The sequence below is a fragment of the Trachypithecus francoisi genome, unplaced genomic scaffold (genome assembly GCF_009764315.1).
Source record: "Trachypithecus francoisi isolate TF-2019V2 unplaced genomic scaffold, Tfra_2.0 Lachesis_group11, whole genome shotgun sequence".
Taxonomy (NCBI): Eukaryota; Metazoa; Chordata; class Mammalia; order Primates; family Cercopithecidae; genus Trachypithecus; species Trachypithecus francoisi.
In genome coordinates, this window is record NW_022681456.1 from 10,369,532 (window position 1) to 10,393,301 (window position 23,770).

The following is a 23,770-nucleotide window of genomic DNA, read 5'->3' on the forward strand; positions in this document are numbered from 1 at the left end:
GTGTTCTGAGAGAGTTACATATATTAATGTAAGCATCCCAAGAGATAAAAGAGCCCTCCACATTTCTGCCTGGATAAGTGTATATGATACTTTTGTTTGTTTTTGAGGTGGAGTCTTGCTCTGTTGCCCAGGCTGGCGTGCAGTGGCGCGACCTCCGCTCACTGTAAGCTCCACCTCCCGGGTTCACGCCATTCTCCTGCCTCAGCCTCCCGAGTACCTGGGACTAAAGGCGCCCGCCACCTCGCCCAGCTAATTTTTTGTATTTTTAGTAGAGACGGGGTTTCACTGTGTTAGCCAGGATGGTCTCGATCTCCTGACCTCGTGATCCGCCCATCTCGGCCTCCCAAAGTGCTGGGATTACAGGCGTGAGCCACCACACCTGGCCATAAGATACTTTTTTAACTTAAAAAAAACCCTTTTTCTACAAAGTTATGTGTGCTTGCTCTAATGAATCAAACACTGTGATAGTTAAAAGTAGAAAGCGGAAAGTAAAAGGACCACACTCACTCAGGCTGCTGCTGTTGCCCTGGGGTGAGCATGCTTCCAGAGCTCACTGTGCTCATGCACGGATAGCTGGGCAGCAGTAAGTTTAGACAAGCCAGGCCCTACTACAAATGCTGTTATCAGGCATCTCATTTTTCTTCACTTATGAGAAATGGAAACTGAAGTGAAACTGAGTAAATGTATAAGAATGTTCCTTTACCACAGAGAGATTATTTCCTGAAAAGACTTTTCTATGGTTAACAAAAAGGATCATGAGAATGATCAAGAGGTTGGCATCACTGTTTTCAATTTCAGGTATCTGTTGGTGCCTACCATGAAACAAAGACAGTGGCAACCTAAGATTTTTTTTTTTTTTTTTAGTCAGATGGTTCCTAAAATACCTCTCTAAGCATTCTCAGATTTACTATACAGATTTGGCCACAGACATTGAGGCTGGAATCAGTCCCAGAGGGGTGGAGAGTCGGGTGTATGTGGCCGGAGTGACTGCCATCTGGGCCTTGCTGAGTGGTTTGTGCTGCGCCCATGGAGGCCTCCCGGGCCTGTCCTGAACAGTTTGCCTTTGCTTTGCAAATGAACAAAGCTGTTGTTTCTCCTCCCCCTCTTTTTTTTCCAACTGTAACAACGAAAAGATTGAGGAAAGAGTTTCTCCACTGATTGTAGCATCCAGGGTATGTTCTGGGGCAGGTTTTGGTATGGAAAAATTTTATCCAATGCTTAAGAAAAGACATCCACCTTCAGCACATGCATCCTGGCCATTGTCCCCACTGCCATTATCCTGCAGGGTGCTGTGGGTATACTCTGGGTGGCCTCTTAGAATTTACTGTATTTGTCTGGGTGTGGTGGCCCATGCTTATAATCCTAGCACTTTGAGAGGCTGAGGCAGGGAGATTACTTGAGGTCAGGAGTTCAAGACCAGCCTGGCCAATGTGGCAAAACCTTGTCTCTACTAAAAATACAAAAAAATTAGCCAGGGGTGGTGCACACCTGTAATCCCAGCTACTCAAGAGACTGAGGCACAGGAATCGCTTGAACCCTGCAGACAGGCTGCAGTGAGCTGAGATCACGTCACTGCATTCCAGCGTGGGTGACAGAACGAGACTGTCTCAATTATAAAAAAAAAATTATATTTATTTATTTAAAAACATCTGAATACCCAAAGGATATAAAAAAAAAAATCACTGCCAGTTTAACAGTCCTCAGTTGGAGGGTTTTTTTTGTTTGTTTGTTTTTGAGACAGTTTCACTCTTGTTGCCCAGGCTGGAGTGCAATGGCGCTATCTTGGCTTACCGCAACCTCTGCCTCCCAAGTTCAAGTGATTCTCCTGCCTCAGCCTCCGAGTAGCTGGGATTACAGGCATGTGCCACCTTGCCCGGCTAATTTTGTATTTTTTGTAGAGAAGGGGTTTCTCTCCATGTTGGTCAGGCTGGTCTGAAATTCCTAACCTCAGGTGATCCACCCGCCGCGGCCCCCAAAAATGCTGGGATTACAGGTGTGAGCCACCACACCCGGCCTCAGTTGGAGTTTTATTTGGCCTCTTTTGATGCCTGGTGGCTAATGTGTGTCCTATACAAAACAAATTGCCTTTTTTCCCCAAACCCCAGAAATGTGGACAAATGAGTTGTCTTTTTATTATAGTTCACGCTTTCCTTATGTTCTTCTCCTCTAGGACTTTCTAATATGTAGGACACGTGATTTTGACTTGACTTAAATTCTACAGAAGTAAGATTTTCTTGACTTGACTTAAATTCTACAGAAGTAAGATTTTCTTGGGAGATGCATTTTTATGGTGAAACTGAAGCAAAAGTTTTCAGCTTAAAAAAAAAAACAAAGTTTTCAGCTTAGCGATCTGTATCAACAGGGAGCTTTGAAGACAGTATCCATGCCTGGGCCCCCTCCTGAAGAGCTTGACAAGTAGGGGTTGGTTGGGACGTTGAGATTTTTAACAGCAGCCTCCCTACTCCCCAGTAAACGGGGATCGTAAGGCACAGCCGAGGCTGAGACTGCTGTGGAGTAGTCTAGGCCGCCTGCTGGAATGTCGGTCGGTGCTGCATTGAGTGCTGTCTTTCAAGTGGTTGCATGGGAGACCTGCACTTGCTGTGTGCTACCTTAACCAAGGACTTTTGAGGAAATTCTGTTTGACAATTGCTTTAAGGTCCAGTGTGACACCCTCCCTCAGATTCAGTCTCTAGTGACTTTCTGCTGGGAGCACCTCTACTTCATCAAGGATTGGAGGCACTTAGCACTCAACAAACGTAACTCGCTTTTTCTTCCTCCACACTTTTTTACCTCCCTTATTTGCCAGGCTTGCCTTTGAGTGAATTTTGGCTTTTTTGGGGGTTGTGGGGGGCTCTCTGATTCATTCAACAGATCTTCACTGAGTGGCAGACGTGTGCAAAGTGCTTAGGATGCCAAAGGCAAGTGTGTCGTCTATATTTAGTGTTGGGACGGACAGTGATTGAGACAACAGATTTTATCTTCACTAATGCAGAGGGTGGCTGCTGGTGTAGGCAGGATGGTTAGGGACCTGCTTTCTCAGAACTGACCGGGAAGGGATGGTTGGGGACCAGGCCATTTGGGGCCTCACAGATCAGGGCTGATGAGTTTGGCTCCATTTATGCTAACTCAGTTTGAGGGTGGGAGCATTCCTGTTTCTCAGAATTCCCTGTGCCTAACTCCAGGCGTGGCAGATGATACTTGCTCAGTCAATGTTTATTGAGCAAAGAATTGACTGAGAGTGATGGAACACACACAACTGTGGGCTGGGAGCAGGAGCACGAGGCCTGTCTCTCGGTGCAGCCTGGTCCAGTTGCCCCTCTCTCATCCGCCAGGTGAGACCAGCAGGAAAAAGCCATCTCAGCAGTGGTTGGTGGTTATATTTATGGTTAAGTTTTATTTCGAGATGCTCGTAGTTTCACATGCAGTTGTAAGAATACAGAGAGATCCTGTATCGCCTTCTCCCAGCTGCCCCCTGGGGTAACCTCTGGTGAAATTCAGTGCACTCTCAGCACCAGGATGGGGCACTGATACTGCCAGGACACAGAACATCAGGACGGCTCCGTCCCCATGCAAATCCCTCATGTCTGCCTTTTGTAGTCCCCCCACACACCGCTAATCTGTTCTCCATTTTTGTGATTTTGTATTTCGGGGGTGTTGTGTGCATGGGGTCGTGGAGTGAGTGGTCCTTTGGGGTTGGCTGTTTTCACTCAGTGTGATTCCCTAGAGCGTTATCAGTCCCGCCAGTCAAGTTTCTTCCTTTTGCTGCTGAGTGGTATTTTGCAGCCTGGCTGGCCTGCAGCTTGTTTACCCATTCACCTGTTAAAAGACACCTGGGCTGCTTCTAGATTTTAGTTGTTACAAATAAATGTTGCTGTCAACAGTCCTGGGCAGGTTTTTGTTGAATGTAAGTTCTCATTTCTCTGATATAAATGCCCAAGAGTATAATTTCTGGGTCATACGGTAGTTACATATTCAGCTTTATTAAAAAGTGCCTGTTTTCCAGAGTGGCCATACAGTAGTTTTTGTTTGCTCTTTTAAATGTCTTAACAATGGAAGAAAGATGCTTCTGCTGGTCCGGCATAGAAAGCCCATGGAGAGCCGCCCTGTGGGTGGGGAAGGGGGTGTCGGGAGCCCCACTGCTTACCAGGAACCCGAGTGAAACTGGGTCTTTCCAGTCCCAAGATTCTCCTTTTTTGCTAAAGGCATCAGAAGAGATGAAAGCATTTCTACCACCCACATTTCCGGGACACTCCTAGCTTTTACTTCAGAGTTGGGAGAGAGGTTTGATTTTCACTGTCATTTAAATCCTATCGGGTTTTCAGTGGAGCCTGATCTTTAGGGCTCTGGGCGCACCTGTTGGTCTGGAGATGCAGATCACTGTCTGCTGAACAGAGCCCTCCTCCTGGGGTTAGGGATCTCCTGATTGAGGCATGGATCCAAGGGCTTCTTTCTTTGTTCTCTGATTCCCTGAGCCTCTTCCTTGTGTGTGGTGCGTGTGCACTTGTGTGAGCGCACCGGGAACTATGGCAGCAATCAACGGGTATGACGGGGGGTGGGGAGCAGAGGCAGCGTGGCCAGGAATCTAGACTCCAGCTACCAAAAGGAAGGAAGTAGCAGCAAAAATAGCCTGGGTGGGGTGGTAGAAAATATTAAGGGGAAAATACGATGGGTGGGGTTGAAGAAGGAGCTGCTTCAAGAGAAACAGACACACACTGGGTAAGGAATCGCGTGCTGTTGAAACTGACGGTGTGGAAGGAAAGTGAGGTGGCAGTGGCTGGGCTGTGGTAGAGGAAGCCGATCACCGGTGAGTGAAGAGGGAACTCGGGTACCCATGCGTTTGTGTTTTTTATGTAAACTTTGGCTAAGCTTTGCTAGGAGCGTTTTGCCTTTTTTTTTTTTTTTCCTCAGACCTTCTACCGCTGTCTTTCTCCCCTAAGTTCTGGGCATGTGGCTTCTTCGTAGCCTGTCATTGCTTTAAAGGACAAAATGAAACCCCTGATGGGCAAAATATGTCTCCCCTCTTCCCCCAGCTTTTGGTCGGCTTTGCTTGTCCACCAACAGCTAGGAGCTAGAAGGCTCAGAAGAGCTGGGGTGGGCATGGGAGAGACGGAGGAACCCCGGTGGCTGGAAACACAGTCCCTTCCCAGGGTCTCTTCAGCTGGTAGAACCTCTTAGCCTGCTTATGAAGCCTGAATTGACATCATGCCAACTGCCGATAAGTGGTTCTTTAACTTCCTCTGGAGCAGCAGAAACTTGTTTTGAAAACAATCAAATTCTAAATCTTTACAGCTGTTGACTTCTATAAGCACAATGGCCGTAGTAAGGAATTCAAGTCACAGCGCAGCCGTGGCAGGGAAGGCTCTGTCTGCATGGAGTCACAGGACAAAGCCTGTCCTGGAAACGTGCTGGAAGGAAGTCGGCCTCATTCTTTGCGACGGGCAGCAGCTCCAAATGAGAAACCAGGGGTTTGGCTCTGGGCCGGTAGCATCTGCCTGGCATGCGGTGCCAGCTGTGGAGACCAGTGAGGCGGCAGCCGCCACAGCGGGCTCCTGGGGTGTGTGTGGGGACCTCCAGGGGTCTAGGAGCTGATACACTTTTGGTTCTCATCATCTCATGTGTTCCTTGCAGACGCAGAATGTTCAGCTTAACAAAGAAATGACACTTGCCAGCAACCGGAGCCTGGCAGAAGGAAACCTTCTGTACCAGCCCCAGCTGGACACATTGAAAGCACGCTTGACCCAGAAATACCAGGAACTCCAGGTTCTCTTTGAAGCCTATCAGATAAAGAAGACCAAATTAGGTAACTTTTTAAGGATGATCACTTGAGAATAAAGAGTTGAGAGAAGGACACATTTCAAGCTATTGCCCCACCAGGAAGGAAATATTATTGAAAAATTTCAGATTAAGGTAGTGACTCTACTGCAATGAAGAAATGGCTTATGTATATTATTTATTTATTTTTAGAAACAGGATCTTGCTGTCTCAGGCTGGAGTGCAGTGGCACAACCATGGCTCAGCACAGCCACTCAACCTCCTGGGCTCAGGTGATCCTCCTGCCTCAGCCTCCTGAGTAGCTGGGACCATAGGTGTGCACTACCCAAGCAAGCTAGTTTCTCATTTTTTTGTAGAGAGGTCGTCTTGCTATGTTACCCAGGCTGGTCTTGAACTCAAGCCATCCTCCGGCCTTTGCCTCACAAAGTGCTGCTATTACAGACATGAGCCACTGTACTGGACTAGTTTATGTATGGAATGTGGAGGGCCCCCAGACCTGCAGCCTCTCTTTACTTGTGGTTCGAGAGGGCAGGGTGTATAGCAGGACTGCCCCCTCCTCCCAGTGGCCCTGCCTGGCGGCAATGACTGCTGAGGTCAGCCCAGGTCCACACACACCTCCAGGGTTTGCAGCGTGGAGCAGGTGGCAGAAATGTGGGTACCTCGGGGCATTTACCAGAAAAGGGGCTGGGGATTAGGAGGAAGCCAGCCAGTTTAGCAGTCCCCAGTTTAGAAGAGACTTATCACTTTTTAAATTCAAGACCCCACCTTCTCTAAACAGCATAGAAAAAGCAGTTTTCTGAATTATGATATTCAACAGATGTCTTATGCTGTTTGCCTGTTTGTCTTATGCTGTTTGTTAATGGTAAAAAAAAAAATACACATCACTGGAACATTTTATTTTAATGGCATACTTTAATTTGCAGCCATTAGGAGGAGACATCAGAATTAAAGATTGTTGAGCATCCTGAGTGCTTTTGATAGGTCTCAAAGGGACATTTAGATAAAGTTGGAGCTGGGTGTGGTGGCACATGCCTGTGGTCCTAGCTACTTGGGAGGCTGAGGAAGGGGAGGATTGCTTGAGCCTTGGAGGTTGAAGCTGCAGTGAGCCATGATTGCATTCCTGTACTACAGCCTGGGCGACAGAGTGAGACTATGTCTCCGCAAAAGAAATGAAATAAGCCGGGAGTGGTGGTGCTCGCCTATAGTCCCACCTACTCTGAAGGCTGAGGCCACAGGGAATTGTGATTGCATTACTGTACTCCAGCCTGGGTGACGGAGACCCCATCCCTTAAAAGAATTTGGGTTAAAAATCACCTTCTGCAGTGAGGTTTACAGTGATGTCTGTCACTACTTGCTATCATCTTGTCATTTTCTCCATTAACTTCAGTAAAAATTTACAATAACACACTCAAACCAGAATGATGAAAAGTAAAAAGACCGGCAGTACCAAGTGCTAGTGAAGTGCCATGCATCTGTTGCTGGTAGGAGTGTCCGTGGGTCATCTGGGACTTAAAGGTGTGTGCCACCACAGCCAGCTCCTTTTCTCATTTCACCTCGGGAAAGTTGGTGGGTAGTACCTACTAAAATTAAGAGTGTGTGTGCGCTGCAGTTAGCTTTGCTCCTGGATGTATACCCACCAGAAATGGACATTAATGTCTCAGAAGGTAGGTACAAGAATGTTGTATCCTTATTACCTTCCTTATAATAAAATTTGGAAACAATAAAAATGTCCGTCTACAGGGTGATGGGCACGTAAAATCTATTTACACAATGGAACACTACACAGCATTGAAACGAACTGATTCACAGACCTGAGCAGGGTCTCAGAGACGCGGTGCTGAGTGGAAGAAGCCAGCAGAGTATGGCCTGTACTCTGATTCCAGGATGTGGAGTCAAGACCAGGCGGAGCTCCTCTGTGGTGGTGGAGGCCAGCGTAGGGGTTACCTGGCGGGTGCAGTGGGCCTATGGGCGCCCGGTGGAAACGTTCTGTGTCTGGATCTGGGGGGTGTTGGTTGGGGGTTAAAATTTGAGTTACGGCCGGGCGCGATGGCTCAAGCCTGTAATCCCAGCACTTTGGGAGGCCAAGACGGGCGGATCACGAGGTCAGGAGATCAAGACCATCCTGGCTAACACGGTGAAACCCCATCTCTACTAAAAAATACGAAAAACTAGCCGGGCGCGGTGGCGGGCGCTTGTAGTCCCAGCTACTCGGGAGGCTGAGGCAGGAGAATGGCATGAACCCGGGAGGCGGAGCTTGCAGTGAGCTGAGATCCGGCCACTGCACTCCAGCCTGGGCGACAGAGCAAGACTCTGTCTCAAAAAAAAAAAAAAAAAAAAAAATTTGAGTTACACACTTAAGATGTGTATACTTGATGTAAGTTACCACTCAAAACATAAAGGAAATACAAAATGGCATGATGACCATGTCACTGCCCCATATTTGAAAACAGTTGGCTCTAGAAGCAGCTCATGACACAGGTGTTCTGACATGGGATGTTGGCCCCTGGGCACTGGCTTGGTGCACTTGTTCTTTATAGGTTTTCAAGCCTTTCATATTCAGCTTCTTGGAAAGGAAGGTGCGACCCTGCCATGGTCTGTGTGGACGGCATGAAGGGCTTTACCTGTACGCCTGTCACTCTTGCCATGCCTCTTGCTTCTTTTCCAGACAGACAGTCTAGCAGTGCTTCCTTGGAGACCCTGTTAGCACTTCTTCAAGCAGAAGGGGCCAAGATTGAGGAAGACACTGAGGTAAAACCAACTAGCCTTGGTGGGATCCTTGGGGCACTTTGGGCAGTCAGTGGGCCCGCTGCCTCCAGGGAGCGTGAGCGCCACACTGCCACGGCCAGGAGGTGGTGCCTCCCAGGTGTGCAGGCTGTGTGCCAGCAGGCAGCCTGGTCTGTGTGCTGGGGAAAGTGCCAGGCAGGGGTCCAGGGAACAGCAGGGTGAGTGAGGGCAGGTCTGAGAGAGGGCCAAGAGAGGGCATGTGTGCCACCCTGAGAACGCCAGCCCCTGGGGCCAGTGGTGAATTACCACTTGCTGTGGTTCAAGGGCTAGCTGGGGGCTACAGAGCTCCTGGGACACGTCCAGCTGCGCATTAGAGCCTTGAGCCTCGCCAGGCAATTAGGAAATGAGTCAAGGTCGAATGTTGCAGTTGTCGCAGGCAGGGCCTGGCAGGGTCCTGCCAAGACAGGGCTGGGTTCGATGAACTCTGAAGCCTTGGGGGGCCCCAGTGGGCACAGGCGTTTCTGTCCTGCTGATCCACCCAGGGCGAGTCCGTCAGTCAGGGTGCGGCCGGGTGGAAGCAACGAGGTGTTGGATTCCATTGGGCTTGAGAGAGGCCTGGGACCCAGGAGTCAGAGCCCTCGCCCAAAGGCCAGCTCCTCTGCCTGTCACGCTGGTGGTGGGATGCGCAGCAGGACTGCCCTCCTCTCTGCCCAGTGGCTCTGCCTGGTGGCAGCTCATGCTGAGGCCTGAGTCCACAACCTCTGGGGCCTGGAGCAGGGCCCTCCACAGGGAGGGGCATGTTGGAAGCAGCTGGGCGTTGCCTCTCCTTGTGCCTAGACCATGAAAGGAGCATCCTCCCCATCTGGCTGTCCCTGTAACCAGGTTTCTGCCTCTTTCAGAACATGGCAGAGAAGTTTCTGGATGGAGAACTTCCTCTGGATTCCTTCATTGATGTCTATCAGAGCAAACGGAAACTGGCCCACATGCGACGGGTGAAAATCGAGAAGCTCCAGGAGATGGTGCTGAAGGGGCAGAGACTCCCGCAGGCCCTGGCCCCGCTGCCCCCCAGGCTGCCCGAACTGGCACCTACCGCCCCGCTTCCCTACCCTGCCCCAGAGGCCAGTGGGCCCCCCACCGTTGCGCCTCGGCGCATCCCCCCCCCACCACCCCCAGTGCCTGCAGGACGCTTAGCCACCCCGTTTACTGCGGCCATGAGCTCGGGACAGGCCCTGCAGTACCCAGGATTACAGTGCCCGCCCCTGCCCCCCCGCGTGGGCCTCACCACTCAGCAAGGATTCTCTTCGCAGTTCATGTCCCCGTATCCGCCAGCTCTCCCCCAGAGACCCCCGCCCCGGCTCCCTCCGCACCAGCCGGGTTTCATCCTCCAGTGAGCGCGGCGCAGCCCTTCCTGGGAGACTCCTTCCGCCTGCTGTGTTGTGCTCCGCACATGGGAGGGAGGCTGGAGGTCCGCTCTGTGCCAAGGGCTGTGGGGCCCTGGGCCCGCGTGTCTGTCTGATTTTAGAACTGTAGGTCAGTGGTGAGTAGTAGAAGCCCAGGCTTTGGGCAGCGAGGCCGTTGTGTGTGCCGGGTTACAGCCTGACACGTGTGCGTCGCAGTGGTTTGCATTCTCCGTGTGATTTCTAAGTATCTTAGCGTGGATGAACTCGCGTTTGGGAAGAAACAAGGCCTCTCCCCCATTCCCATTTAGAATCTTGGTCCTTCCGCTGCAGTTTTATTTAATGAGCATGGTGCATAATACTTATTTTATTTTCGAAAGTCCTGTGTGTCTCACCCACCGGCCACTGCAGCCCTGGTGAGGGCGGGTTGGCGCCGGCCGGCCTGGAAGAGCGCCGTGGCCGGCCACCCCCTGCGGCTGCGTTGTTGCTCACTGACTGCTGGGGAGAGGTCGTAATAGTCCCCGCCTGACCTGGGGAGGGGTCATCGTAGTCCCCGCCTGACCGGGCTGCTGCTCTTGCTTCAGAGCCGCAAGCAAAGTTTGCACTGGGCCCACTGCCGAGTCCAGAGGCCGGAGAACGGTCGCCGGTGTGGGAGGGGACCGCACGAGCGGGACTTGCACAGCAAATTGTGTCCCCAGCGCCTCCTCTCCCTCCTGCCTCGAGCCGGTCCTGAAGGTTTCTATGAAGAAATAATCCCCCAATATTTTTACTACGTGTGTGATTTTCCTGTTTTATATTGAAAACACTTTTTTGACACTCCCAAGACCATTCAGGGAAATTTTATAGAAAATGCAGATACTGTCTTGAGCAGATTGAAATGCTGATGAAGTGGATGTGATTTCCTTCCGTGCAAGCAGTGCACGGTCCCACCCTTGGGTGTCCGTGCTGTGCCTTAGCTTCCCCAGGTGCCAGGACTTTACACCTGCTAGGGGCTGGGCAGGGCCCCGGCTCTGCTTTCTCTGAAGGGCTTGTCCAAGTTCATTGCCCTGTTACAGGTGGTCAAGACATCCGGCCACCTTGACCCAGGCTACCCTTAGCCAATATCCTCTGCCCCTGGCTGGCTGGTGGCTCAGGGTGGGCAGCGTTAGGGGTCTGGTGAAAGCCCACTCCATGGGATTGAGGGACAGGGCTACACTCCGACCACCTGTACCTGCTCTTCCCTCCACCCCTGTGGGATCTCATCTTCACGTGCCATGTGTGCTGAAGGCCCAGGGCCCAGCAGGGGGCAGTGGCACCTGTTGACAGAAAAGGCCCAGGTGCTCACTGGTGGACCTTCTGGCCTGCCTCTTCCCCTGTCACTTGTCAGGCATCCAGAGCCCTGACCTGTGCCTAGCCGCCAGGGTGACAGAAGGCAGAACTGAAGCGGGATCTGTCCCAGTGGGCCACGGACCAGGCCACTGCCTTTTGTCCTCAGTGACTGTACATTCCTGCTCTCGGACTTGAACTCTACTGTAACTGTTTTCTTAAAAGAAATGAAGCTGTACGGGATGACTCACTGCCATGCCAGTCAGGCGGGCTTGCCATGTTCTGTGAATCTCGATTGAGCGGTGCCACCCGCCCCCATACCTCCACCAGCGGCCGCTGTCGGGGATGCCACAGCCTGGCCATGGTCGCAGCCAAACGTGAGCTCGGCATTGGAGTTGCAAAGGGGTCCCTGACCGGGCTCGCCATCGCTGTTCAGGGCCGTGTACGGTGCTGTGGCTGTAAAGCTGTAGGACCCTTTTTAATAAAATAGAGAATTATTAATTACAGGCCTGTCACTTACTTACTTGGGGATGTGGATGTTCATGATGTCTGGTTCTGAAACATCAGTGATCAAAGTTCCAGCAGGGAAGCTGGCTGGGATGTCTGTTTTTGAAGCTGAAGACAAAAATCTTTGCCTGTCCAGGGTCCTGGTGCAGGCGGGACCTCTTACCCTCTTGGTCACCAGAGTTTCATAAACAGCAGTCATGGACAGAGCATGTTCTGTGCGTAAGAGAGCGTGTCTTCAGGATCACAGCCACTGTGTCCAAGTAGGGGACTGAGGGTGACCTCAGGGCTTAGGCTGTGCCTCCTCTCTGTCCATGAGGTTGCCACCGTGTGCTATGTGAATGGTGAAACTTGTTAGGATGTTCTGTGGTGGTTTTTAGTGGGAAAACCAGTGGCTCTGACGTTTTGCTTTGGGGACTTGCCAGCAGGTGTTTCAAGAAGGCAGTTGCCTCTGCCCACTTCCAAGCCCAGTGGGTGTTGCTTCCTTCTCTAGGCTGAGAGGAGGGGACCCCGCAAACCCTGCCTCTTTGCAGGGCTATAGAATTGTACCCTGTGCCTGCTGCCCTGGCTGAGCTGTGTGCCTGCGTCCTCACCATCCCAGCTGAGCTGTGTGTCTGAGTCACAATGCCCCTGCGAGGGACTGAGATGAGAGCAAGCTCACCTGTTGCTGTCTCCTCTAACAGCTGCCATTCCTGGCACATCATTGTCCCATGAGGATGTGAAGGAGAAATTTCTGTGGTTCTTCTGTGAGGAAGAGGGAAGCATTTCCTGAGAAGCCAGTTTGCCTTAAAGAAAAAGTGTCTGATAGTTTCTCTCTTCCCAGTGGCTGCCAGGAAGCTTACAGCCAAATCTGTTGTCCACTTCAGTGAGGATGCTGGACCTCACAGTCTTGTGGCTCATGAACCTTGCCTTCTGGGAGCCTCTCCTCCCGCTGTGTGCGCCGTTCACAAGGAGGACCAGGGAGAAGCGGGTGGAGGAGCAGGACCAGACCCCAAGCTCCTGCTTTCTAGCCCCACAAGAGGCAGCCTTTCCAATGAAAGGTTTTGGCCAGGCGCAGTGGCCTGTAATCCCAGCACTTTGGGAGACTGCGGGGGGGCAGATCACTTGAGATCAGGAGTTCGAGACCAGCCTGGCCAACATGGCAAAGCCTCATCTCTACTAAAAATACAAAAATTAGGCATGGTGGTGCACACCTGTAATCCCAGCTACTCGGGAGGCTGAGGCAGAGTTTCTTGAACCCGGGAGGAGGTTATAGTGAGCCAAGGCACACCACTGTATTGCTGCCTGGGTGACAGCAAGACTCCATCTCAAAAAGTTTGGTCGTTGAGAACTCAAGAATGATCAGTCAAGTGGTGTCATTGCCTGTGGATTTTCACTGGTCTGTATCTGGTGGAGAATCAGTTCCGTTCGTGTTTTCTGAAGCCATCTTGCCGTGTAAACAAGAGCCAGGCACGGGGGTCTGAGCTTCGTGGTCAGCTTGCAAGGCCCTTTCGCATACATGGTCCTAGCCACCTGGCACAAGCACCCTGGCTACGCAGTCCCAGCTGAGGCCCCACTTCACCCTCCAGGAGACCTGGGCACAGGTGGGAGGCTTGTCTGAGGCCATACAGGAGCCAGACAAGGGGACTTTTCTCTCCCCTGACCCACCCTGTCCTTTTTCTCCATAAATGCCAGTGATCTTGGAAGGGGGTGGGACAGGGTGAGCTCACCCACCTCAGCCTTCTCTCTGGCATGTGCTTCTGGGTAAAGTGGGTGCTTGTGAGGCTGCCACACACCCAGGGACCGAATGCCCTTCCAGGTTTCCGGTAAGTGCAAAGGCTGTGTGTGGTCATGGCTCAAGTTCAAGCCAGCTGGGAGTCAGGGTCTCCACCTTAGGAACTGTCAGCCATGGTCTCAGACACACTGAGGGGGTCAGTAACTGCTGGGAACCCCAGGGAAGCTGTGGGCATCCAGGCTGGGAGTGGAGGTGGCCCCTGTGGAGGCAGCTGGCTCTTGGCCTCCTGTGTAAAAGGAGGGCCCCGAGGCCCATCAATCTCCCAGAGATGGAAGGCAGACGGCCTGTGGCCCTGCTGAGCGTTTCTGCAGTCCTCAGTATTCTAGCATTAAATGCAGACACAATGGGTCCCCGTCCCAGCGCCTGACCAGGGTCTAGACAAGGGAACATGCGTCCCTAAAGGAATGAAGAGCCAGGCACAGCCCCTCTGGGGCATCAGTGACAACAGTCAAAGTGCATTTTATTGCCAACACAACACTTCAACAGGAGGAAATGCTACTAACACAAAGCCAAGGGGCTGGTTCTGGCTCATTTTTGCTGCTCCTGACCTTGGCCAGTATTTGGTAGCCTTTCCAGAGCACAGGGTGAAGGGCTAAAGGGCTGGGGCCTGGGGCGGGGGTGAGGACAGGAGGACATGGCAGCTGCTGGCTCTGTCTTCCCAGCCTGGCCCCACCCCTCCTGCCGCTCCCCTCGGGCTCAAGGGACACACATTTGTTCAAATCTGATGGGCAAAGCCAGGGCCCAGCTCGCTGTAGCCGCAGGGTCCCCTCCCTGAGGGCCCTGGTCCAGCAGCTGGATTTCTGGGCTTTTTCTGGCTGAGCTGGAGGGCCTAGGGCCAAGCCCACTCTCCGGAGGGCGGGAAACCACCCCTTCAGGTGGGCAGTGGGGCGCGGCCAGAACGGGGGAATGGAAAACAGGAAATGGGGGTGGTTGCATATTCCAGCTGGAACTGGAAACTCCAGGAGTGAAGGCAGTGCTGGGGCCGCTGTCTCACCTCGCTCCCCAGAAAGCGGCCCCTTCCAGCATCTGACCCCTCCTGGGGGCTCCCATCACGGAGGCCCAAGGGCCAGGCCTGAGGAGTAATGGGCAACATTCCTCCAGCCCACCCAGAGCCTGGTCTGCGGAGGCCACGCAGCTGGAGGGCCGGGTAGAATCGGTGCCCCAGAAGGCCACAGACAGGATGCCTGGCCCTCATCCCATTAGCCAGCACGGGCTGTGTGCCTTCCGTCCATCCACAACCTTCAGGAGTCCGGAAGGCAGGGAGCTCCACACAGGCCCCGTTTCCCAGTGTGCTGAATACAAACGTAGGAAGAAGAGCTCTAGCTCGGAATATTAAAAACACGCACACATTTCCTGAATAGTTGACACTCAAGCCTACTGGGTCCTGGCTGCACCCAAAAGTTCCTTCTGCAGATAAATAAGAGACTCACATCCAGAAGCACCACCCACATGGCCCAGGCCCCTGCAGGTTCAGTAAGGGCCAGGGGCCTTGAGGACACTGACCGGGACGGTGGGGCGGGAGGCTTGGGCACCAGGTGGAGGGGCGAGGCCCCTTGGTCCTGTCAGGGCAGTCGCAGAGGCCCAGGCCTGTCTACCAGCTGCCCTGCTGGACCCCTGGAGGGCCTAGTAGTTCACAAGTTGAGCTGGGTAGATGCCATCCTTTTTGTCAAGCTGCAGGGGTTAAAGGTGGGGGGGGGGGGTCAGTGGTCACAGCCAGGCTCCTGGGGCCCCACCTCTCCCTTGAGCAAGGTCCTCCTCCCTGCACACCATGTCACCAGGGGTTTTCAGGGGTCCCTGACTTCCCCAGGGAGGTGCTCCTCCGGGGCTGGGCACGGCACCCCCCTCCAGGAACTCCCCCATCCCAGTGCAGATGGCACCTGGTGGTCCTGTCTGGGGGCCACGCTGGGCTTCTGGGCCAGGGGTGGTTTCTTGGTGATCACACTTCGGGGGGCAGCGCTGGGCGGGCTGGCCGCCTCCTCCCCTCCAGGGCTGCCCGATGGCCCCGCCAGCACGTAGTGTTGCTTCCGCAACGCCCCGAGCCGCATGCGTTCAGCCTCCAGCGTCTTCTCCAGCTCTAGGACACGCACCTGTAGCCACACAGCCTGCTCAACCCAGCTCAGACTCCCCAGGGAGCCCTCTCCTGGGTCCAGGTTTCGCCCGAGGGATGAGCTCAGAGGTCACGGGGCAGCCATGGGCGCCTACCTGGGTCTCCATCTCCTGCTTCTTCAGCTTGATGAGGGACAGGCCAGAGAAATCCATGGTGTCTGTGGTCGGAGGGCAAGGTGGTGAGCATCTGGGCGCCCACCCCCAGTCTCGGGAGCCAGCAGTCCCCACGTGGCACGTGGCACTCACCTCTGTCCTCAATCTGCTCCTGGCCTGACTTGGTGGAGGCCACGACATTGGCAGCCCTCTCATTGACTGTGCGGGAGCATTCCTGCAGACGGCTCAGGTGGGGGCTGTGCTTATCAGCCTTCACCTAAGGGGAGAGGGGTCAGGGTGGGCCCAGGTCTCCCAGCTCAGGGCAGCAGCAGGCCTGGGCTTGGCAGCCACAGCCTAGGCCAAGCTGGGCCCAGAGCCTGGTGTGCTGCTGTCAGCGTGTAAGCTCACCTTGGAGGCCGCCACCAGCTGGGCCGTGCTGGCCGCGATCTCATGGGAGCAGACGATGAGCTCCTCATACTTGCCCATGTGAAGCACCACCTTGTCAGCCGCCTCCCTGAGGGGCAAGGGCCAGTCAGGGCCAGAGTCTCTGACCCCATGGGCAGCTGGCACCACTCCACACCCCCTCTACTCCCCGCACCCTGTTGACCCCCAAACTGTTCCAACTGGCAGGAAGCAGCCCCCGGCCCATCCCTACCCAGGGCAACCTACACCAGCTGCGTGGCTCCCCAGCCCACAGCCTTGGAGGCCGAGATGAGGCCTTCGGTCCAACGCGAGTTCTTGGCGTAAAATTCCTGCTGCGTGGCTGCCCCCTAGTGGCGACGGGAGAAGAGGGCAGGACGTGCCAGTCAAGGACACCAAAGTGGAAAGGGGTCCTCAGGGGCCCTTCTCACCTCACTCTGGCAATAGGGTGCATCCCTCAGGCCTCCCTGTGGTAGGGGGTGGGAGGGGCCTCATGCCCAGGGTGGCCTGGGCTGGGGGTCAGGTTCCTTGCAGACTGTGCCCTGCTGCCAGCCGGCCCCTCACCCTGCCGCTCTCCACGATCTCCTTCTGCAGGCTAGTGGATGTCATCACCAGGAGCCGGATGGCCTGCCAAGACCAAGACAGCAATGACTGGTGGTCCTCCAGGTGCAGAACACGCCCCCCCCCCCCCCCCCCCAGGGTCACAGCCCCCTCACCTTCATCAGGTCTGTGCAGGAGTTGAGGATCCTGGGGGAGAGAAGGGGAGACTTGGCTGCCGCTCTGCACGGCGGCCCACACGACACCATGGTGGGCCTGGCCACAGCAGGGCTCAGCAGGTGGGGAGGGAGTGTCTGCTCTGAGCCAGGCCTTCCTTTCCCGTGAGCAAAACAGTTAGGGGCAGAACCTCAGGGGCCATGGGAAGCCCGCCTCAGGCTGGGCCTGGGGGACAGAAGGGGGGCTCACCTCTCGTTCACCTCCAGCTTCACCCCCGAGCTGGCGTGTCGTGCCTGGTTCATCATGTCCTGCACCCAAGAACAGAGCCGTGAGCTGGCTGGGAGGAGGGGACTGTGGTCCTGGGAAAGCCAGGGCTGCCTCCTGCCCTCTCAGCTCTGACCTCACAGGCCCCTGGAAAACACCATCTGTCCCCGGCCTGGAGGCTGACAGCAGGAGCGGGTGCAATCTGTACGCAGCCAAGTTGGGGCCTTCGGCCCCCAAAGCTCCTAGGGGAATCCCCAGATCCCGTGCTCACCTCGATCCTCCGCACAGCATCTTCAATGGCTGCAGACGTGGTCGCCATCTCCTTGTCAACCATGGCCCCCAGCTCCTCCTGCCGCACATCTAGGCTCTTGGGTTTCAGTTCCTGGTGAGGATGGGAGTCAGACAGGGGTAGCCTCCATCCCCCCAAGCCCACGGGCAGCCTGGGGAAGAGGTGGGGGGCCACAGGGACCGAGGAGGGTGCATGGTTCCCACCCTGTGTCCTGAGGCTGCAGGCTCCATACACAAACACCTGTTCAGCCAACCCAGAGGCGGGTGCAGAGGTCAGAGGCAGGCCCAAGGCCCCAAACCCACACTCAGCTGCGCCTCACCTGGCCCAGCTGAAGGATGCCCTGCAGGGGTGTCCGCAGCAGGCTGGCCTGCATGTGCCGCAGAGCCTGCCGGTCCTGCAGCTGCCCCATGAGCTCCAGAGCCCGGGCCCCACACTCCCTGCAGGTGTCTAGCAGGCCTGGGGTGAGAAAGGACCGTAAGTGGCACACCCCCCACAGGCCCCATAAAGACCCCCAGGGCAGACAAGCTAGTGAGACAGACGGAACCTGCTATCCCGGGACCCACTTACGGTCGGCAGGGTCGGTGGGGGCCAGGTGGGAGGTGGCACCTCCATTGACGATGGTGTCCGCAGCCAGGTGGGAGAAGCGGGTCAGGGCTGCCACCAGGGTGGAGGCGTCTGTGCGGGTGGGTGGGGCCAAGGTTGGGGGAGGATGACACTGAGACACTAGCACTGGGACCACTGTCAGCGGTCCCAGGAGGAGGAAGAGGAAGAGGAAAGGAGGGCTCGACAAGACCGACATCCAGCAGGCAGTGGGAACCACACCGCAGTGTGTGTGGCTCCGGGCCCTTCAGTGCCCTGCCACCTGCATGCAGACACACGGTGGCCCAGGCCCCAGAGGCAAAAGCCTATTTGTCCACAGGGCAGGGCTGGGTTCCTGGGAAGGAGCAGGCAGGGGGCATCTGCTTAGCTTCCCAGAGAGGTCCCTGCTGTCTGTAAACCTCCCAAAAGGCAAGAGGTGGCCATGGGCGCTGAAACTGGGACACAGCCCCCGCCTCCACCCTGCTCCGGCCACACTCACCTGCCAAGGAGGTCAGGTACTGGGCGTGGCCCTCCTCCAGGGCGCTCACGGCATCCAAGGCCTCCTGGGCCCTGCTCACCAGGTAGTCTGCAAGCACAAGGAGAACCCAGGCCCCTGCCACCCGCTGCTCAGGGCTGGGGGATGGGAAGGAGCGGCTGAGTGTGGCCCCACCATCTACCTGGGGAGCTGGTACAGCGCAGGTGCAGGGGGTCGTCCAGCTTGCTCACAGCATCCTGCAGGATGCCTGCGGCCTCGGCAGCAGCGCCCTGCAGCACTGCAAACTGCTCGTCCAGCAGCCGCTGCCGCAGCCCCTGCTCCTGAGACTCCTGGCAATGGGGGCAAAGAGGGCAGCTTAGAGACCCTCCCTAAGGCCAAGGAGGTGCCCCAGCCCTGGACCGACCCATGGGCTGCCAGTTGGAGCCCAGCTGAGACCCTCACTGGTCAGGGAGGTGGATATTTCTAGAAAGAGGCTTCCCAGGGTACATAACTCAATAATAAAAAGATAACCCAATTAAAACATGGGCTCAAGGTCCTAAAAGACATTTCTCCAAAGATAAACAAATGGCCAGTGAGCTCATGAAAAGATATGCAGCACCCTTTGCCATCAGGGAAACATAAATCAGGACCATAAGAAACCACTCCACACCCACTAGGATGGCTAAAATAAAAAAGAAGACAATAATAAGTGTTAGCAAAGATGTGGAGAAACTGGAACATTCATGCATTGCTAGTGGAGTGTAAAATGGTGTAGCCACTTTGGAAAACACTCTGGTAGTTTCTCAACAGGGTAACAGAGGTGAGACCCAGCGGTTCCACTGAGTTCCACGCACATCAGTTATCTACCAAAGATAAGTGATGGCAAATGTTTACACAGAAACTTGTGCTCAAAGGCCCACAGCAGCGCTATTCACAACAGGCAGAAAGTGGCAACAACCCCAATGTCCACCAAGTGATGAAGATAAACACAGTGTGGTCTGTCCACACAGCGGAGTACGATTCAGCCACAAAAGGAATAAGGTGCTGACACAGGCTATGATGTGGTGACCCTTGACAACATGATGCTGAGTGGAAGAAGCCGGACACAAAAGGATGCATCGTGTATGATCCCCTTTATGTGAAATCTCTAGAACAGGCAGATCACGGAGACAGATCGATGGCTGCCAGGCGGCAGTGAACTCAGCGGTGCTGCTGCGTCTGGGGAGGCCATACCTTCTCTGCCAGCCGGCCCTGCAACTCGCCCTGCTCCCGGGAGCTACGCTGCTGCTCCCGGTTCAGCGCCGCCTCTGTCTCGCGCACCAGGGTCTGCGCTGCCAGCAGGTCTGCCTCCCGCTGCCGCACAGCTCCACTCAGCGCGTCCTTCTCCACACTCAGCGTGTCCAGCCGTGAGCTCAGCTCCGACTCACTCTATGGACAGACATGGACACCTGGCGTGTGAGCAGAGCTCCCAGACCCCACCCACCCTGCCCCCACGCTTACAAATTGGGCCCTGGGGGTTAATGATCACTCCCATCAGACTCAGGGCTCCCTGAGGACCAGCGGTAGTTCCTGTATCCCATGTAGGCCCTGGGTCTGGGTGAGGGCTGCATCCCAGGACCACCAAGTGGCACCCAGGTATGGCCTGTTCACGGGAAAGAGGACCCGACTTCCACCCAGGACTGGCCCCAGAACCCCACTCCCAGTCATCGAAGCCAGATGCACCTGCTGTGTGTGGCTCAAGGCCTCCTGCACATGGGCCAGCTCTCCGGCCTTGGCCTCCAGCTCCCTCTTGAGCTTCTCCAGCTGGTCGCTCTGCTCCTCCAGCTGGGACAGGACAGCGTGTCACTGGGGCAGTGGGCTGGGGATGCTGGGGCAGGGCCCTGTGCCACAGGGGACATACCTTCAACTCTGACTCCCGTTTCACCTGCTCCACCTGGAAGGCCAGCTGCTCCTTCACCCGCGCCACCTCCTCCTGGCTTTGCTGCGTCACCGTCAGCTGCTTGGCTGTGTCTGCATTCTGCATGGGTAGGGGAAGGGCTCACGCTCTGCTGCCGTCCCCGAGAGGCTCTGCCACCAGCTGGGATGGAGGAGGGGCTGGACTTACCTTCCTGAGCAGCTCCGCGTGCACATGGACGAGCTCACTGTGCTTTTCCTTCAGCTTGTTGTAGCGTGCCTCCGTGGCACTGGCCTTCCCTGGGGGTGAGAGGAGAGGCAGTGATGCCCCATGTGGGGTGGCAGGGGCTGGGGACGCCCTTGGACCCCTGTGGCCGAGGCCCCACGCACTCTCAGCCTCCTCACGCAGGCCCTGGCTCCGCTCGCCCTCCAGCTGGGCAGCCCTCAGCTGGGCCAGCTCATGGCGGAGCTGCTCATTGTCCACCAGGGCCTTCTGCTTCTGCTTCCGCTGCTCCTCCAGCTCGCCCTCCAGCGCGTTCACCTGGCTCTTCAGCTGCGAGATGTACCGCTGGGCCTGCGGGAGGATGGGTGATGTGGGGCCCCTGCCTGGGCTTTTGAGGGGCCCGGCCCCTGCCCATCCCCACCCCCGGCACCTCCAGCTTGATCTTCTCCAGCTCAGAGCGGAGCATTTCCACCTCTCTCTTCAAGCTCTCAATCTGGAGGTCCCTGGGGACAGAGGTCCTGGGGTTCAAGTCAAGTCAACCAGAACACTCAACAGACCCAGGCACAGGAACCTGTCTTCTCCTCAGTGGCCACTCAGGATTTGGGGACCTCACAGGTTCATGTTCCCCACCCGTGGCCTTTCCAGACAAAAATGTCCAGAGCACAGCTCAGCTGAGGCTGTTTCCAACCACCCCCAGCCCAGTCGGCTCCTCCAGCCCTCACCTGTCGTCCTTCACGGAGCCATTGGGGGGTCCGAACGTCTGATCGAAGAGGTCAGCCACCACCTGCCACAGGAAAGCATGGTGACCCCTGCCCCACTCACCTGTGCCTCCAGGCCGGGCAGTGGGCAAAGGGAGGGCTGGCCACCCAACACTCCCCTTGGCCTCATGCTACAACTGGGGGACATGGGCTGGGTAGGGGCTCACCACTGACTCCCCCGCGGGGGGCCCCGTGCTGATCTCAATGAGATTCTCCGGCTCCTCGTCCTCCGGGGCCTCCTCGGGGATCACCACCACTGGCTTGATGTGCTCAGCCAGGGCTGAGGCCCGCAGGAAGTTAGGCGGTCCCTGCAGGGGCGGCAGGTGGGACCTGCTCAGCTGTCCCCCAAGGAGGCCCTCCTTCCACCATCTCCATAGCCTGTGTGGGGCCCCAGCCAGGTGCCTGGGGTCCTCAAAGGGCCTCGGGGCCGTCTTCGGGGAGGTACCTCAGGCAGCCGGGGGATCTGGATGAGCCGTTTGAAGTACAGCATGTCAGAGGCTCTGCGGAAGAAGTTTCTGAGGCTGCAGAGATGGTGGGAAATTCAGGAAAGGGACACAGAGCCTCTCCCCCACCAGCCTTGATCCTGTCCCTGTCCCAGGCGGTACCTGTGAAACTGCTCATGGAACCGGTCCCTGTGGCCTTGCAGGGTGTCTGCAGGGAGACCTGGAGGGTGGCACAAGTGTAACCGGACTTCTCTGCACACTGCTCAGGGGCTCACCTGCCCTGCCTTGTTCTTCCGTATGCTACAAACTCACAGATTAGAGATCACCCGAGACTGGGCCAGGCCCGCTCTCCCATCGGGAGGGGGAGACCTGTGGGAGATGCTGTGGGAGGGCTCAGTTCAGACTGAGCTAGAGAAGGAAACAGCGAATGGAAAGGATGGCACTGCGGCCACATCTCACCTAACCCACACCAGGCTTCGGGAGGCACTAGAAAGCCGCTTTCACCAAACACATTTGTCCCGGGCTGACACTAACGCAGTGACTCTCAAAGTGTGGTCGAGGGACGAGATTCTTTCAAGGGGTTGGTGAGATCAAAACTCTCTAAACACCCCAGACACCTTTTGTCTTTTTGCGCTCGCAACCCCAGGGTGCCTGGCGGGAGGTTCCCGAGAGCAGGTGGGCCCTCCGTCTTGGCCAAGCCAGGCATTCAGCCGTAAAAATGAAAACTATGCCACTCACTAAATTTTTTGCTTGGTAAAATGGTGTTTTTTTCATAAAATGTATGTTATTTCTATTAATGGGTAGTGGGTTTATTACTGCCATTTTTAAATGAATAAACCTCTAATTTTTTGATTTTCCTTTTTCACAGTGAATGTCTAAGCCACATAAACACAGCTTCCGGGGCAGGGCCGCCCCAGGCCACTCACAAGAGTGTAGCTTGAACAGGAGCTTGACTGTGTAGTGGTAGAGGTGGCTGCAGTCCTGGATAACCTGGATGAGTGGGGCCAGGCGGCACTGGCCTGAGGACATCTGGGATACGGCAATAGCTGTGTTGAGCTGTCGGAAAACTGTGCAAAAGATGGGCAGGAGGAAGAGTGTGAGCCCTCGTGAGCTGGGCAACTTGCCCAAGGTGGTCTGGCTGCAAAGCACGGCCCTAAGCCAGCTCCCACACACCAGTGTGCCCCCCGCCTCGAAGATGGGTGCCTCCTGTGCTGGTGGCTGCCCCGGGTCAAGACCAGATTCTCCCACGAAGGAAGTCAAGGGCAACAGCAAGGTCAGGGCAAAGCAGCTCCAGCTCAGCTCAGCAAGGGCTTCCAGAGACCTCCACCTGGGAGCCCAGGACGAGGTGCCCAACTGACAAGGGTGACGGACAGCTCCATGCCCACGGGCCTCAAACCCGCACTGAATGTTAGAGCAGGAAGGAGGCTCACGATGCAGCACCCCAAATGCCTAACTACAGATGTGGGAACAGGCAGGGCTACTTCCAAGTCACATGGCAGTAGGGTCACAACTTGGCTCTGCACACCCCAAGTGACACTGAGACCTCACTTGCCCCCAAGGCCCATCTCCCCTGCCCCTGACAATCGGACCTTGTATCAGAACTACCAAGTGGGAGGGACAAAGGACAAACACGAGGCTGCCTCCTTCTTGGCTGGCAGCTTCTCTGGGGCAGAGAGAATGACAAAGAGCAGGCAGCTGGCCAGCACGAGAGAGCGGCCAGGCAGTCCCTGCTGCACAGACCTGTGCCCCGGCCCCTCAGGTCCTGCTCTCGCCTTGCCTGTGATGGGACCACTTGCAAATCTCTGCAGTGACAGGAGACAGCCTGGGCGGGGAGTGCTGCCCCTTTGCCTTTAAAAAATTAATTTCTAATTACATGTCATGCTAAGTGTTTTCCTTACAAAAAACTGCAGCACGCATAAAGTACTGCTTGGATCTTAAACACATATATCCACGCTGTTCGGCAATCTGCTTGATTTCACGCAGCAGAATGTTTTCTAGATCTTCCCGGCCATCCCAGATTCGACATGTCTCTCTTCC

The 23,770-nt window shown here is 55.4% G+C and overlaps 2 protein-coding genes across 6 annotated transcripts in view; one reads left to right on the forward strand and one right to left on the reverse strand.

Annotated features, from left to right (window-relative positions):
- The window catches only part of VPS37B (VPS37B subunit of ESCRT-I), a 32,337-nt gene extending 20,637 nt beyond the window's left edge, over window positions 1-11,700 (forward strand). The window contains exons 1-5 of one of the 3 annotated variants that reach the window (XM_033220262.1): window positions 2,304-4,804; window positions 5,290-5,526; window positions 5,629-5,800; window positions 8,438-8,520; window positions 9,396-11,700. In XM_033220262.1, the coding sequence (XP_033076153.1) occupies window positions 5,311-5,526; window positions 5,629-5,800; window positions 8,438-8,520; window positions 9,396-9,887 (963 nt within the window). In that variant the 5' untranslated portion in view covers window positions 2,304-4,804; window positions 5,290-5,310 and the 3' untranslated portion in view covers window positions 9,888-11,700. Of the gene's footprint in view, window positions 1-2,303; window positions 4,805-5,289; window positions 5,527-5,628; window positions 5,801-8,437; window positions 8,521-9,395 lie in introns of those variants that run through there. The other 2 variants (XM_033220264.1, XM_033220263.1) reach the window with 2 other exon arrangements.
- Window positions 11,701-13,915: 2,215 nt separating this feature from the next.
- Window positions 13,916-23,770, reverse strand: part of HIP1R (huntingtin interacting protein 1 related) — a 29,012-nt gene continuing 19,157 nt past the window's right edge. For 2 of the 3 annotated variants that reach the window (XM_033220266.1, XM_033220265.1), the window contains exons 8-32: window positions 22,660-22,800; window positions 21,896-21,953; window positions 21,736-21,811; window positions 21,458-21,598; window positions 21,255-21,316; window positions 20,963-21,035; window positions 20,700-20,883; window positions 20,521-20,609; window positions 20,317-20,433; window positions 20,139-20,240; window positions 19,650-19,844; window positions 18,619-18,766; window positions 18,441-18,527; window positions 17,930-18,100; window positions 17,682-17,818; window positions 17,345-17,455; window positions 17,059-17,117; window positions 16,812-16,842; window positions 16,660-16,722; window positions 16,345-16,445; window positions 16,084-16,189; window positions 15,829-15,952; window positions 15,679-15,740; window positions 15,354-15,563; window positions 13,916-15,147 (exon numbers count right to left, since the gene is read on the reverse strand). In XM_033220266.1, coding sequence (XP_033076157.1) covers window positions 15,100-15,147; window positions 15,354-15,563; window positions 15,679-15,740; window positions 15,829-15,952; window positions 16,084-16,189; window positions 16,345-16,445; window positions 16,660-16,722; window positions 16,812-16,842; window positions 17,059-17,117; window positions 17,345-17,455; window positions 17,682-17,818; window positions 17,930-18,100; window positions 18,441-18,527; window positions 18,619-18,766; window positions 19,650-19,844; window positions 20,139-20,240; window positions 20,317-20,433; window positions 20,521-20,609; window positions 20,700-20,883; window positions 20,963-21,035; window positions 21,255-21,316; window positions 21,458-21,598; window positions 21,736-21,811; window positions 21,896-21,953; window positions 22,660-22,800 — 2,696 coding nt within the window. In that variant the 3' untranslated portion in view covers window positions 13,916-15,099. The remainder of the gene's footprint in view (window positions 15,148-15,353; window positions 15,564-15,678; window positions 15,741-15,828; window positions 15,953-16,083; window positions 16,190-16,344; window positions 16,446-16,659; window positions 16,723-16,811; window positions 16,843-17,058; window positions 17,118-17,344; window positions 17,456-17,681; window positions 17,819-17,929; window positions 18,101-18,440; window positions 18,528-18,618; window positions 18,767-19,649; window positions 19,845-20,138; window positions 20,241-20,316; window positions 20,434-20,520; window positions 20,610-20,699; window positions 20,884-20,962; window positions 21,036-21,254; window positions 21,317-21,457; window positions 21,599-21,735; window positions 21,812-21,895; window positions 21,954-22,659; window positions 22,801-23,770) is intronic. The other variant, XM_033220267.1, reaches the window with a different exon arrangement.